Source organism: Hippichthys cyanospilos, chromosome 12 (genome assembly GCF_059441005.1).
Source record: "Hippichthys cyanospilos isolate Australia breed blue-spotted pipefish chromosome 12, RoL_Hcya_1.0, whole genome shotgun sequence".
In the NCBI taxonomy this organism is placed as follows: Eukaryota; Metazoa; Chordata; class Actinopteri; order Syngnathiformes; family Syngnathidae; genus Hippichthys; species Hippichthys cyanospilos.
This window is the reverse complement of record NC_142380.1, coordinates 11558888-11573798: the sequence shown is the minus strand read 5'-3', so window position 1 is coordinate 11573798 and position 14911 is coordinate 11558888. Positions and strand designations below refer to the sequence as shown.

The 14911-nt window shown below is 40.7% G+C and overlaps 1 protein-coding gene across 1 annotated transcript; it reads right to left on the bottom strand.

The window, feature by feature from the left end:
* Positions 1 to 5582: 5582 nt before the first annotated feature.
* Positions 5583 to 14329, bottom strand: and2 (actinodin2). Its single transcript, XM_088429855.1, has 6 exons — positions 14229 to 14329; positions 14075 to 14151; positions 12367 to 12411; positions 9896 to 10059; positions 7547 to 8449; positions 5583 to 6364 (listed from the first exon to the last, which is right to left on the bottom strand). The coding sequence occupies exons 2-6, from the start codon at positions 14130 to 14132 to the stop codon at positions 5987 to 5989; spliced, it is 1548 nt and encodes a 515-aa protein (XP_088285981.1). The 5' UTR covers positions 14133 to 14151; positions 14229 to 14329; the 3' UTR covers positions 5583 to 5986.
* Between the last annotated feature and the right edge of the window lie 582 nt (positions 14330 to 14911).

Sequence of the window (14911 nt, the reverse complement as noted above, 5' to 3'; positions counted from 1 at the left end):
CCGAGAAGGTCTTCAAAATAAACCTTACTTTACCAACTAATACATAGACACAAATGCCTTGGTAGGCATTTATTTTGAAGTTGTCAATTCTTTCAGTTCATTAACATTCAGGTCTAATTTTCATCCATTTCCCCACTAATACTTAATACATGCATATATTTCATCTACTAAATTTTTATTTTTGTCCATCATTTGGAATTATTTCATAACAATTTTTTCGAGTTATTCTTCATTATTTTTTCTTAATATGCATAATATTTTTATTAATATATTTGTATTTATCAAATTATATTTTTCTTATAGTAATCTACAGAGGTTTCATGTTTCTGCATTTTCCAACTAATATTTTGTGTATTTTACATCTATATTTCATCATATTTTTTTTATTTCTTAAAATATTTCTCTTTTTCTGTTTTGTATGTTTTTTTATCTTTTATTTTTATCGTTTTCATATTTGTTCATTTTGCATAGCAGTATAAATTAAAAGTGAAACTTGAGTGTAAAATAAAATCATTTAAACAATAAAATATATTAGTTTTACAGGCTAAAAGATTATGTTACAAACGTGTTTTGCATTTTAATGCAAAGTAACATAATGAAACTGAAAACAACATGTCTCAACAGGCCAATGCTGCTTCTTTATGACTGCATAAACATCGTAAGTAATACATGAGACCTTTTACAATTTTATCCAGAGAAAAATAGTCTTTGTGGGAGAATAATTGCAGCAGGATATTGTAAAAGCTTGTCTCACATTGCGTCTTTTAAATAACGATGGCAGTAACTGTGATGACGTCAACGTATTCTATTGTCGGTAGCTGTTGAAAATGAGACATAACTTATAACTTCTGTAAAGTTGTTTTGCCAATACGCTGATAAATGTTCAGTCGAGGTTGTAAAATATAGATTTTTTTTTAACTCCTCTACTCCAGTTTTTTTTCTTTTTTTTTTTTTACTCCTCTACTCCAGTTAGATTTGTAGTGTTTGACATCTTAAAACGACCCTGCAGTGCTTGCTGGGAAGATGCTTGCCACAGTAAATGTCCGCCTTTGCTGGCACTGAGTTATGGCCTTGAGATCAGATGGTAAATTTAGCTTATTTCCCAAAAGCAAAAGCACAGAGATCCTTCTAATGGGAAGCACAAATCCCACTAACGGCATCAATTGTTTGTTCCTTTTTGCCACTAAAACATGCATTCAAGCATGCAAGAATGTTATTACATAAGATTTGCAATGTGTCTATATAATTTCACTAGTCTAGTTTTGGGTTTGTTTGTTTTTCAGTGATAGTAATAGTTAATAAAGATGTAGCCAGCTTTACAGAAAATGTGTCCTCATCAGGCCGTGGAGTGACCGACTTTTGTTCTGTGAATTGCGTCTTGGTTTGCAATGCATGATTTCCTTCCGTCACTTTGATTGACACTTAGCATTATTTAGTAACTAAGGCCTGCGGGTCTTTGCATACAAAAGTAGACGATGTGGGTTCAACTATAGGTCAACTTGTCAAGTTATTAAACTATATGTGAAAGTTTAATGTGTCTGTCTTTCTATGACGTGAGATTTTCCTCTGCAATGACAAACATAATGTTTCACTTAACCCGCCTTTCAATAAATTATGAGCCAAGCAGCAGACATAAACTCCTACCAGTTGAAGTAGCATATTGACGGTCATCAGATGACGTGCGCGATCAATGTTCGGTCGCGCGTTCTAGCAATTCATTAACCGCGCATTCAGCACGGCTCCTTCAGATGCCATTTTGACTGCCCCCCCAGCGCCCTCTGTCATCGATCCACATGCCAGCGCATGTCAGAGCCCGCGGGCACAATGCCTGCAGATGTCAATGTCACGTCAAAATTGATGAGCGAGAGACAATGACGCAAAGGGAACTTAAGATGAGACAGGAAGTAGAGGGCAGACTTCAATCAAGGCCATAAATGAGTTTTATATAAAAAGAAACATAAAATGTGGCTTTTTTTCAATTTATGTCCTTTTTTCATCGGACAAAGACCTCTATAGAGCAAATGTAATATACATCAATGAAATAATGCTATGCAAATAACACAAGTTCTTTGAAAAATATAGGTTCCATCTTCATTTGACTGTAAATTTTATCCTAGTCCTACCTACTGTGAGTAGGTAGGTGGATAAGTCATGTCAAGTCAAAGTTATTTATATAGTGAAGGATGGACGGACGGACGGACGGGCTTACAGATCGATAGATGGATATTCAGGAAGACAGAAATAGCAAACCGACTACCTCTCTCCACAAAAAGTGGATCATTACGGTTATAAATTTTAAAAAAGTGTATTATTTTGACAATTTTATTTGAGTTTGAGAATAAATGTGCCTTTTTATAAAATTAAAAAAAACAACTATGCGAGTAAAGTTGTTGTTTTTTTTTCACCTATTAAAAGATATCTGGTTTTCTGCCAACTCGTTATGTTTAATTTATTTTAACATTTTATGACAATCACTGGAAAAAAATTCTTTCCAGGACCAAAAAAGCTTGACAACTTTTTGTTTAAAAGGGCACTTTATTTAAAAGGACACTTCAGCTTGATTTCTTTTTTTTATTTTTATCAGTAATAAAATATTAGCTTGCATTTTGAATTTTATCGTTTTGTTTCGCAGAAATGAGCAAATAACAACTTCCAAAACGCCCCCAAGAAATGAGCAATATGGCGACCCCCCCCTTCTTTCTGTCACATGTTGGACGGAAGCGGGCAACATTTTTCTATTCAAAATCATTATACATACCCTGCTAATAATATCTGCTCCAAAACTATATGAGTATTTCTGCTACTGCCCAATTCAACCTAATTCATTCAAAATATCACAATGAATAGCCACTCCATTGCACATTATTAAGAAATAAGTATATAAGCACCGCATAAAATTCTGTCATGCTGGTGTCGCGATAATAAAATGGATCTCTTTTCTTTGCTAAGTCAACAAGGTAAGCATACACGTAATGTTCTGGGAGACTTAATGGTTTTCAGGTTTTCTGAGTATTCAATTCATCAGCGATAGCTTGCTTTACTTTTTCCTCCACCTTCGGGGGGTACGCTTCACATCACTATCTGAAAAACGACACGTTGACATGGGCCGCACTCGGCTGTCAAATCGGCCTCATCGCTGGAGGTCCAGTGGTCCATTTTGTTCAAAAAATAGTCCATCTATGCATCCGTCCCCACAAAGGTTGTGTGCTGGAGTCCTACTATAATCCAACTTTAACATTTTTTGAAGATACCCCCCGCAGCTCAGCACACAGCTTGCTGTCCAGACGTGGACTCACTCAAACGGCCACATAGCGAGCGCGTGCTGCCAGGCAACGTAGAGCTGCACTCATTGTCGGACACAACCCAGCGTTTTCTGGATTACGGTTCTGATGAGTGGTGGCTGTCCACGTTTCATATTTCTTCAATAAAAAGACATTTGAATCCGGCCAAACTAGGCTCTTATCAGCACTTCAATGTTAGTGGGGGCATCAGTCGCAGAGAGCTGTGCTAGCTAGTTAGCAGCGTGAGATAGCATTTAAAAGAGCTGATGGCTGTTTGTGGTAAACACGTAAGCGTCTTTAAACAAAGTATTTTACAAGATTTTGTTGGGCTCATCGCTGGTTGTTAGGTAGCTTTTGTGTAGCAGATAGCCCGTTTAACAAAGTTGGCATGCAAAGTACTGCATTTGATCACTCCAAAAATCGACTCGAAGGGCTGCGATAGTAGTTTGATATTACACCAACTCTAATCACTGCTCTGTATTAAATGTAAAATCCTCACCGCTACAAATTTGAAAAGCATGGAAAACTGGCGCGTTAACAACGCAATGTTAAAGGGCCGCACGCATTCAATCATTTTTTATTCACTTGGCATTCCAGCAACGTTGGCTGACTTAGTCCTACAACATCGTGGAAGCTGCCAGGGAGACTCTGGGGGGGCTCCTGGGGGACTTGAGGGGTCTGCTTGAGTCAGCACGGACGGACGCTTTTGCTGACTGCGCCTCAGTAAGGCCCACGCCTCAGGAATATCATTACAGTACAGTATGTCTGAGGCTCAGCTGCACTCTCGCAGTGGCAGAGGACCACAGAAAGGTGTGTGTATGTGTGTGTGGTGGTGGTGGTGGGGGGGGATTGTAATTTGCTTGCTTGCTATTCATTTAGCGCATAAATGCTTGTTAAGAATAAAAGTTTGGTTACAATCTCTTTAAAATAGGCCTCCAAAATGGTTTTGTATTCCCTCCACCTGGACTAAGGCCCCATTTACAGTTGAAGGCGGGGGGGGGGGGGGGGGGGGGGGGGGGGGGGGGGGGGGTGCTGCCATCATTGTGATTCTCTCATTGCAGTGTTCAGTGTTTGGTGATAAGCAGTGTTGTGCTTCTGCCAAAGATACATTTGGAGTCAAGACGCAAACGTTCAGCCTTGCATTTGACCATATCAAATGCTATGGTTTGATGAAACCAAGAATGAATATCATTGAACATGAGTTGGGTTATGACCGGTTACTTCTGAACATAATCTTATCCCAGTTTTGAGGAAGTGTGTTTTTACTTTTTATAAACATAAACCTAATTTGTATGCTGTAGGAGAAGGTCACATTAAAAATGTAAAAATGTAAGTGATTCATATTGGTCTGTTTTAATACCACAAAATAACCGCCACCTACCAATCAATTTGCCTTCTGTCAGCCCATCCTTCCATCCATCCGTCCGTCCATCCCTCCATTCATCTATCCGTCCGTCCATTCATCCGTCCATCCATCCATCCATCCATCCATCCATCCATCCATCCATCCATCCATCCATCCATCCATCCATCCATCCATCCATCCAATCTAACTTAACCAGTTATTACAAGCCACAGGCATCCACGCCAAGGGCCGTCGGCCCTAAATCCACTTCTTATCTTTCACATCATAATGTTTCCAATCCACCGCAATTATTCTTCACGGAGGCGTGAAATTGATCCCAAACATTTACTTTCTCCAGCGCCTCCTCACCACCCCCACACGTTTGATCTCCACTCCCCTGAGAACACCTTCAAAAAAAGTTTAATTACACAGGGGGCTTTAAGGGCTTAAAATTGTCATTGGATTGAATTGAAACAAGCACACCGAGGTCATTAAATCAGTGATCGTTCTAATCATAATTGGTAAACGGGGAGTTTAATTGATTACACTGATGAGGCTTGCTTATAGGCCTATCCATTGACATTTTTCATCAGTTGGCTCCTGTGACAAGACAAATAAGTAACCCCGGGTGGTTGAAGGATATCGTCTTTGTCATCAGCGCCACCCTGTGGATAAACCTTAAAATGTGTGCCCGTGCGTGCTTTGATTTGAAGCAACAATTTTAGCTATTTTGGCCACTTCAAATGAAAAAAGAAAGTCTGGTGCTTTGATTTGATGCAATGCAATTATTTTAGTGTTGTGTTGGCCATTTCAAGACGCCTTGAAAGAGGAGTTTTCTGTAAAAGTCAAACGTTCACAGCACAAACAAAGCTAATGTTCCCAAAAAATGCATGGTGAAATATTTAATCTTGTTTCAATTTACAACTCAGAGATATCATCATGAAATCTGCACTTAATTAGTTGAGCATATATGTTTTATTCTGTAGCAGGAATGGCAACACGTGGATACACAGGTTTATTATGCTTTCTGCCATCTAGTGGAAGAGAATGTACTTCGTGTACCCTGAATACTGCAATATGATACAATACAGTATTTTATGTAAAAACATACGTCGGTGGTGATAATGTATGAGACAAATGTTAAACGCCATTTTTGAGTACCAATTTGACCGTTTTGGATTACTATAAAAGACACATCTATCCATATATGTTTGACTCTTTTCTCAAAACATACACCAAACTTTCATCAGAACCTACACAAAACAGCACTTCACCGAACGGATTCAAAAATTAAAAAAAAAAAAAAAAAACCTCACATTTTTTGAGTTGGTTCAGGTTATTCTGTGCTTTTGGTTAAAATCTACTTGGGTTTGCTCATGATGCCCCGGAGGAAGTCCCCAAGGTAATGAGGTACGCTTGATTTTGCGGTTTTCTGGGCAAACTGGTTTGCCATTTTCTCTTCATCGTCTGAGTTGGCAAGACGCAAGCGACAGTTGTAGTCCATCTCGGGGTCGCAGTGCGGGTCCGGGAGAACGATGCCGCCCGTGCCGGGTCCCCGGGCTCGAATGGCGGAGGGCGGCGCAAACTTGTTGCAGGCGGGGTCAAAGGGATGGCAGCGGGGCTCGGTTGGAGCCTTGTCCTTCTGGTGGGGGTCGAGCGCGATGCAATCTTTGTCATAGTGCACATAGCAATCGTAGCCCTCCTTGGTCTTGCCACGGATGCCCAGCTTGTATCGAACCTGATTGATTGATTGATGGGTGGGTTTTGGTCAAAACAGACAAGTCATAGCATTATGCACCAAAAAAAAATCAACCCACTATAAAGCAGTTTTTTTGTCTATTTGTCTATTGCAGAAACATACATTTTTTTGTGAATGCTTTTAAAAATGTTTTTTACAGTATATTTACTGTAATGCAATCAGATGGGAAAGGAAAGCCACAGTCGTCGATGCACTTTTCAGCCATTTATTAAACACTAAAACATATGAGCACACTCACGCAGGAGCTGCTGTCGACCACTGCTCATGCCTAAAAACTCACACGCCAACGTCGCCCACCAGAGCCCAACTCGGATGTAAAGGCAACAGACACTAGAATATTACAGTACTTTCTATATATTCTATGCTTGCATAAATATTGTGTGTGTTCAAATGCATTTAAAACGCATCTTAAAAGTGTGTTTTAATAACCTTAAATTTGTTTAGAGTATGGGGTAAAATTTGTAAAAATGCTGTCACGGGTCAGTCTGGAACATTTATTGTACAGTGGTACCTTGACTTAAAAGTTGAATTGTTCCATGACCGAGCTTGCAACTGTTTACTCGTACGTCAAATCAATTTTCCATATGGAATCTGAGTTAGTCTGTTTCACCCCCTAAAAAGAAGCACAACTGTTTGTTTGTGCGTTCAATAAAATGATAAAGTATGATATTTTATACAAAAACATCATAAAGATTATAGAGATGCAAATTGGCTTGATAAAGTGTGATTACAGTAATTATTAATGTATTGGGCGTGCCTGGAAGCACATAGCCTAGTGAGCGACACCACAAGCTTGAGTCCTTTAGTGCGTGTGAGCGTCTGGGTGTGAGTCGTAGCCTACAGCTGCTCCTTGCCAGTGGTCTCATTTTCTTCTTCTGTTGGACTGTTTGACCTGTTCAATAAATGGTTGAAAGTAAATTTGAGATTCTGGCTCTCCTTACCCACATGAGAGTAACTTAACTGGTCCATTTTTCTTTCACTTTACTGGAGTGCACGAACAACCAAAATTTTGATCCCAAAAAATTGAGCAAGCAATGGTTCGTAGTTGGGCACTCTTAAGTCAAGACACCACTGTAAATGATCTAAAAAGCCAAATGAAAAGTACTAGAAATAACACTTGTAACACTGGTCAAAATAACACTCAGAAAGTCAAATTCAGACCTGTTGCTCCGGAAGTTGCGGTTGCGGCTTGCGCAGGGCAGCAGCAGCCGCCAGTATGCAATAGGGATCGTAGCGGGGGTCGCAGGTCAAGGGGGCCGCAACGTGAGCGGGCTGGCCTTTGGGGGTGTACTGCATGACGGGTTTGGAGAGGCTCGCCAGCTTGGTAGCGGTCAACGGGTTGCAGCCGGTGTCAAATAACGGGTTACAGTGCTGGTCCGGAGGCGCCGATTCCGAATCCAGGCCGGCGGGGGCGGCGACGTTGCCCACACAAAGCGGATCCGCGGCCGGGTCGCAGCTCGGGTTGAGCAGATGGTAATACCCGGCGGGGGTCTTTTGCACCAGCATTGGCTTGCAATAAGGATCCTTGGGGTCACAATTGAGGGCGGCGTAGGACGGTGCGGGACCGGCGGCGGGTCGGTAGCCATAGGCCGCTCTTAAGTGGTACTGAAGACACTCGACGTCCTCGTGGTTGCAGATCCGCAGAAGCTCGGCCTTCTGCTCATGGCTCAGGAAGGGCTCCAGGATCGGAGCGTAGTGGTACAAGCCCATCGGGCCCTTCACGGGCATGGGCAACATGGGGGTGAGGATGGGGGCGGGCGCCTTGGCCGGGGCCGGTTCCGGCTCGGGGGCGGGAGCGGCAACTTTAGAGGGTAGCGAGAAGAGACAGTAGGGGTCCACGTAGGGGTTGCACATCCGGACGGCGGCGGACTTGATGGGAGCCGGCATCGCCACGGCCGCCTTGGGCTTGCTGGTGGACTCGGCGATGCATTCTGGGTCGTCGGAGTCGGCGCACGACTTGTAGATTTCGCTCAGGTGTTTGAGGTAGTGGTTAAAGGAAGGGCCCTCTTCGGTCCTGTGCTTGTTCTGAAGGTATGCCATGTATAGACGGTCCAAATCCTCAACCTATGTCGTAGAAAAAGTTGCAAAAATGTTTTTCAGTTTGCTTCACAAACCTTGGGTATGGGTTGTATAGATACATGTTTGGGTAGTTCTCAATTTAAGAATACACGGTCCAATTCTTTGACTTTAGTTTAATAAACACTCTAAAACAATCATGCAAGCAATTATACCTGGGCTATCACTATTTTTATTCTTCCGAATATTCTATTGATAATCGAATAATCTGATAACATTTTTTCATTAAAATGTACTACAACATTATTTTTCCCCCAATTAGTAAACTTATTAATTTGTGTTTTTTATTTATGATAAAAACATGATTTATGATTAAAAACAGTATAACAATAATTAGGTTAAAATAAAACGTTTTTAACAAAAACCTGTGATTTAAATGGGGGTGCACCAACTTTTTATAAATATTCTATTTGCAAATTATGAGATGATGAAGTCCTAAATTTGAAGTATTAAACAGGTCTTAAGTTCGTGTGACAACAAAAATCAGTCCACCCACACAGATTTGTATCTAGCTCTAGTTTGGATCGAGCTTTGTGAAATGCTATTTACTGTAATTGTATTTTAAATTTGGACACCACTGCTGTATACTGTACTATGTATGAACACATATCCAGACTGTACCAGTTGTGTCCCAGGTGTGGCTCAGGGGCTTTATGTGGTCTGTCATTAATTTTTTAGTGGCATAAACTAAAAATGACATTTGACAGGGCCCAAAGTGTGAGTTAAATTAAAAAAAAAAAAAAAAAACACAGGACGGTGCAGACTTTTTTTTTTTTTTATATCCATTTAACTGCCAACCACCTATCAATTTATCGTCCATTCATCCATCCAATCTAACTTCAGCAGTTATAATGGACCAAAGGCATTCATGCCAAGTTAGGTCATGGCTGTCACTCCTAACTTGTCCTCTTATCTTTCACATCATTTCTGATACTCCTCAATTATTCTTCACAAATTAAATGTGAAATTTGGACACCCCTCGTCTGTGCATTGATTTCACTTAAAAATCAATATTAATTACATTTTTATAATGTACAATATACTGTAGCTAGATGATGTATTAAAGTCAAAGAATATTTTATATTTCAAATGTAAGTTAATTTTGCAATTTCTGCAATTAACCCTGCAATTACTTTTGAAATTTCAGTAGAAATACTAAATAATGTAAAAAAAAAAAAATCAGCAAAATGTTATCAGCAAGTCAGATCACGTCATCAAAAGAGCAACATCTGGCTCGAGAGGAATGGCCATGCATTCCTGACCCCTGGTAAGCCACCATGGGTCCATTTGTTGTAGCCCTAACTTTGCCAGTATTGAATATTTTGTGGCACGTATGATGAAAGTGCCGTATCTCGCAGCAAAGAAAAACGCTACTAAAATCCTTGATGCAAAAGCTGGCCGAGAAGCTGAATAATAGATGAGAGCATCGCTCACCCCCTCCTGGTTGTGGCTGTCCATGAAGTACTTGTACCAGGCCCAGAAGTCAGGGACGCGCTGGAATTGGGGCACCGGCATAACTGGCGCGTTCCTCCTGTGCCGCACCAGCTTCCTCAGGTTGGCCATGACCTCAGCCTTCACGTCATCAGACGCTGCGCCAACTGAAGGCACAAAAGATAACACATCTGCATTAAGAATTCCTACCATAGCTGAGATGTAAGCACATTACATTTTTGCTTTAAAACTCATTTCAGCATAAATAATGCATGAATCCTGGCAGGTGCATTGCGGGTTTAACTAAGACTATATTATTTTTAAGTCTGATTAAAATTTTATGTATTTTTCATATATTTTCACACTAAATTCTGCACACACACAAAAAACACTTTTTTGGGGTAAATATTATGTTCCAGACCACATCCGCAACAGTTTTACATTCATTGTAAATAATATTTTCACTTACTTTACACTTGAATGACATTCCATTTGTATTTATTGTAATAATCTTGAAGGGGAAGACAACCCAAAAATGTTTTTCATAATATGTACTATGCGACTCCACTAGTTCAATTAATATGGCATTTGAAGTATATGAATTGAGAAGCAAAATCCATCTCTTTTTTTATATCCAATCAAAATCCAGTCATGAAACAAAACACCCTCACAAGATGGTTCTCAAAAGGTGACTTCAAAAAAGCAAATGCAAGTGCTTATTTTTTTTTATCAAAAACCCATATGTATAGTCATGCTAGCCAAAAGAACTTGTTTTCTGTCTGAAGTGATAACATTCAATGTTATTTTGACAATAATCATCATTTTCCCTTGAGGATTTTTTTCAAAGTCTCCCAGTGGACATCTGTGGTATTATGGTGCAGTTTGACAACAATAGATACGGTATCACTGGCAGAGTTGACAACAACACGTCTCTTAATAATTAGATGGCAAGCGTTTTTTTGTTGTTGTTTTTGTTTTTTACCTTCTTGGCATGCATGGAGAAGAGGTAGGCGGCCTTTGTCTGAAAAATAGCTCACCGGTATTGGGACACTGTGACTTGATAAGAACAGTCAAAAAACAGGAAGATCAATCATATACTTCCATCCATCCATTTTCTATAGCCACTTATCCCCACAGGGGTCGCAGGCTTGCTGGCGCCTATCTCAGCTGGCTTCGGGCAGTAGGCGGGGGACACCCTGGACTGGTTGCCAGCCAATCGCAGGGCACACAGAGACGAACGACCAATCACGGGCCCAATCACACTTAAGGACAATTTAGTACAGTGGTACCTCGGTACTCGACCGCCTCTATACTCGACCAAATCGGTGCTCGACCAAAAAATTCAAGTAGGTAATGCATCGGACCTCGAACAGATTTTCGGTTCTCGACTAGCCGAGCCGACCCGAACGCGCTCCTCGGCCCTTCTCGGCCAGCGGGTAAGCGCCAGTTCAACTCAGACCGGCAGCGGAGTAAGACGTTTGTTCGAGTATTTCTTCCCGGATTTAAACTTTTTCGTGTTGCTCTAGCCCTTAATAATGGGTCCAAAGAAAGACAGTGATAAGGGGAAGGCAAAGAGGAAAACAATGAGGACCACTATTGAACTGAAGAAGGAAATTATAGCAAAATATGAACGTGGTGTACGAGTGTCCGACCTCGCGTCGCAGTTAGCTAGCGTCATCATGGAAGGAGTAACCCTCCCTCCCGTCCTCTCCACATCCATTCCTGTATGCCATCAACCACTCTCCAAAACGTAAGTAATTATACAAAATGGTTTATAATGCTTTATTTATCTTTATCTTTATCTTTATCTTTATCATGTACTGCTTGTGCACATTTACTTGTGCACACATACTTTCCATTATTTCTTATGGGAAAATTGGTTTCGGTGTTCGAACAAATCGGTGCTCGACCGCCACCTCAGAACGGATTATGGTCGAGTACCGAGGTACCACTGTATGTCCAAATACTGTACCCTGCCATGCATGTTTTTATGGGGAGTGGGAGGAAGCCGGAGTGCCCGCGAGAACCCACGCGGGCTCGGGGAGAACATGCAAACTCCACAGAGGAAGGCCGGAGCCAGGTGGATTTGAACCTGTGAGGCGGACATGCTATTCACTGCACCACCGAGCCGCCCATATACTTATTTATTTTTTTATGTATTTATATTAAACATGGTACACATTTCCTAATGTCCCAAATGTTCAATATTTTGTAATTTTATAATATTTTGTTCCCAATGTCCCAAATATGCAATATTTTGTCAAAAAATAAAATCAATTGTGTTCAATGGAAAAAAAATACTATAAAAAGAACTGTCAAACAGTGACCCCATGATATTCATGGTTTTCATATCGTAAAAATCTAATACCTACACCTGTTATCGTGAATGGATTGGATCGTGATGGCCCACATAATATTAAAATGTGGCACGATTCCACTAAAGAATCTCTAGCGACGCATCCACGAGTCCTCACCTTCTTCCTCCTTGCGTTGCTCCAGTGGGACGGCCCCGAGGAACTCTGTAAAAAAACACCCAGGAGTCACATTAGCAAGCAACAGGCATCTTCACTGACGAGGACCAGATGTTGCGCTTTTCCTCCATGAGGATGAAAAAACGCTGAGCCGCCCAAAAGAGCCTCTAGGGGGGGCAACACAGCAGGTGCCCACATCATAGCGCCCTGGCAGCAACCACGCTCACTTTTAACTGGCATCTGTGTGTTCATACAACAACCGGGGGCCAACGCCACCTGTAAAACTTCAAAGCCTGGGCCCTCACACAAGCTAATTACTACTGTGCTGTAAAAGGAAAAAAAATGAAAAACCATATGCGGATGTAATTGTGCGCATTCCCGTGTGCGGTATCCTCTGCTCCACCAGGGGTTTCCTTCTGAAGTTTAGCACTCGTAAAAGCCCGACTGTCTACTCAGCTGATTGGGGAACCGTCCTGGGAGTCGGGATATGGCTTTTCAGGAGTTTTTGAGTATTGAAACCTTGTTCTCTATCAGAGACAAATTTGGTTGTCTAGGTACCATGTTGCCTTTAAGATAAAGCTGACTCCTAGATGTCCACAATAAATTGATTTTGTTTTTTTGCAGTTCTCTACACAGGATTTTTTTTTCATTTACCATCTTCTGCTGTACAGTACTTCAAACATAATTAGACTGCTAGAAATGAAGCATTTTTAACCATCTTGATTTACTTGGTGAACCAGAAATATGGTTCAAGATGAGACTATTTATTAAATCACCAAAATAAAGAAATAAAGACGAGAAAAAGTTGTTTTTGCTAAGATTTATTTTATATTCCAAATCATTTTCCCCACATCCCTCCCATTAGATAAACTATATTTGATATATTAAGATTAATGTATATACACTATGTTTGTCTGTCTTAATATAAATTATCCATCCATCCATTTTCTTTACCATATAAAAAAAAATCTGATTTCAAACCATGTAATGTTTTGGGTTTTTTTTGTTTTTTTTGGGGGGGGGCAACGAATTATTTCCTTCAATAAATGACACCAGTTGAAAACCTTTTTTCATCCAATAAATTACAGTTATTAAGTGCATAGCAGCACAATTTAATTTAAAGTTTGACATGCTTGCATTTGTACAGTTAATAAATATTTTCAAATATTCAAAAAAATTTTATTTAACTATTTTGTGCTATGCAGTTTAACGAAATCCTTATTTCAGCACAGTTCTCATTTTCCAATATCAAAGCACAGTTTTAATGGTGACTGTGGGGTTAGCCCATACACCTTCCAGTTCAGAGGTCGCAGGTTTGATTCTTGCCTTCCTGTGTGGTGTTTGCATGTTTTCCCTGTGCCTGTGTAGGTTTTCTCCAAGTACTCCAGATTCCTCCAAAATTTCCCAAAACATGCATGGTAGGCATATTGAACGCTGCAATTTGCCCTTAGGTCTAATTTGTGAATATTAATGGTTATTTATTAATGTGTGCCCTTCGATTGTCTGGCAACCAGTTCAACGTGTACCCCGCCTATTGGCAGGCTCCAGCAGACCCTAATGAGGATAAATGGCTAAGAAAATGGATGGATGGATGGATGGATGGATGGATGGATGGATGGATGGATGGATGGTAATTAAATGCACTAAAACACAAATCCTATATTTACAACGTTTTACAGGAATTTTAAAAGCTTTCAATAAAAAGTATCACCTGGTAAAAAAACGAGGGCTAGGAGGAATCCAACGCGGATCAAGGAAGGTGAAGCCATGCTCGCTTTGAGGCACTTCCTGCGTATCAAATAAAGATAGTAAAATATCCGACATGGAGCGCATCTTCAATTATGCCTTTTGACACAGAATATTACCTGCACTGGTGCTGAAGTGGTCTCTGTCTCCGTGTCCTTTTCTGCTTGCTGGACCTCAGCTGTCTGGCCCCCTGTGCCTCTCTGCCGCCCAGTCTGGGATAGACGGGTAGGGGCAGCGGTTTTAAGGAGCCCCCCCTGGATCATTAAAAACAAAAACGACAGCGCCACGGGGGTTGCTGTTGAATGCTGCCGGATTGGCCGCCGCCCCAACCAACGGGAGCCCTGTCATTAGCAACCGGGCGGAGCGGAGATGACATTTCTCTCCTGGCAGTTTTTGCTGTCACTTGGTTTTATACATTTACATAATGGGCTTAGTGTGTGGAAGTGAAGGCCCATGTAAAAGCAATTCCAAAATTGGTTATGGGTTTAAAATTAGGTTTAGGGTTTCATGCTAGTGTTTGGAACTAAAGATAAAACAAAGGTTAGGATTTCAAGTTAGGGTATTGAATGTAGGAGTAGAATTTGGGCCAAGGATGTGTTTTAAAAACAGGGTGAGGGTTTTAAATTAAGATTTGAAGCAAAGATTATTGTCTCCGGTTAAAATTCAACATTTGTCTATTTTCCTATAAATAGATGTCCAAGTGTAAACAGATATTCTGCGAAACATAATCCGTTTTTTTTTTTTTTCTAAATGTGGAACACATACGTTGTTATTCTGTTTCCGACTTTCCTTCAGGCGCTGC

Excerpts from the sequence above, each read along its gene's own strand:
- and2 (XM_088429855.1), bottom strand. The coding sequence starts at position 14,132 with ATGGCTTCACCTTCCTTGATCCGCGTTGGATTCCTCCTAGCCCTCGTT. Across the intron at positions 8,450-9,895 it reads ACAGCCACAACCAGGAGGGG|GTTGAGGATTTGGACCGTCT; the intron begins GTGAGCGATGCT and ends TCTACGACATAG. Across the intron at positions 6,365-7,546 it reads CGCAACTTCCGGAGCAACAG|GTTCGATACAAGCTGGGCAT; the intron begins GTCTGAATTTGA and ends TCAATCAATCAG.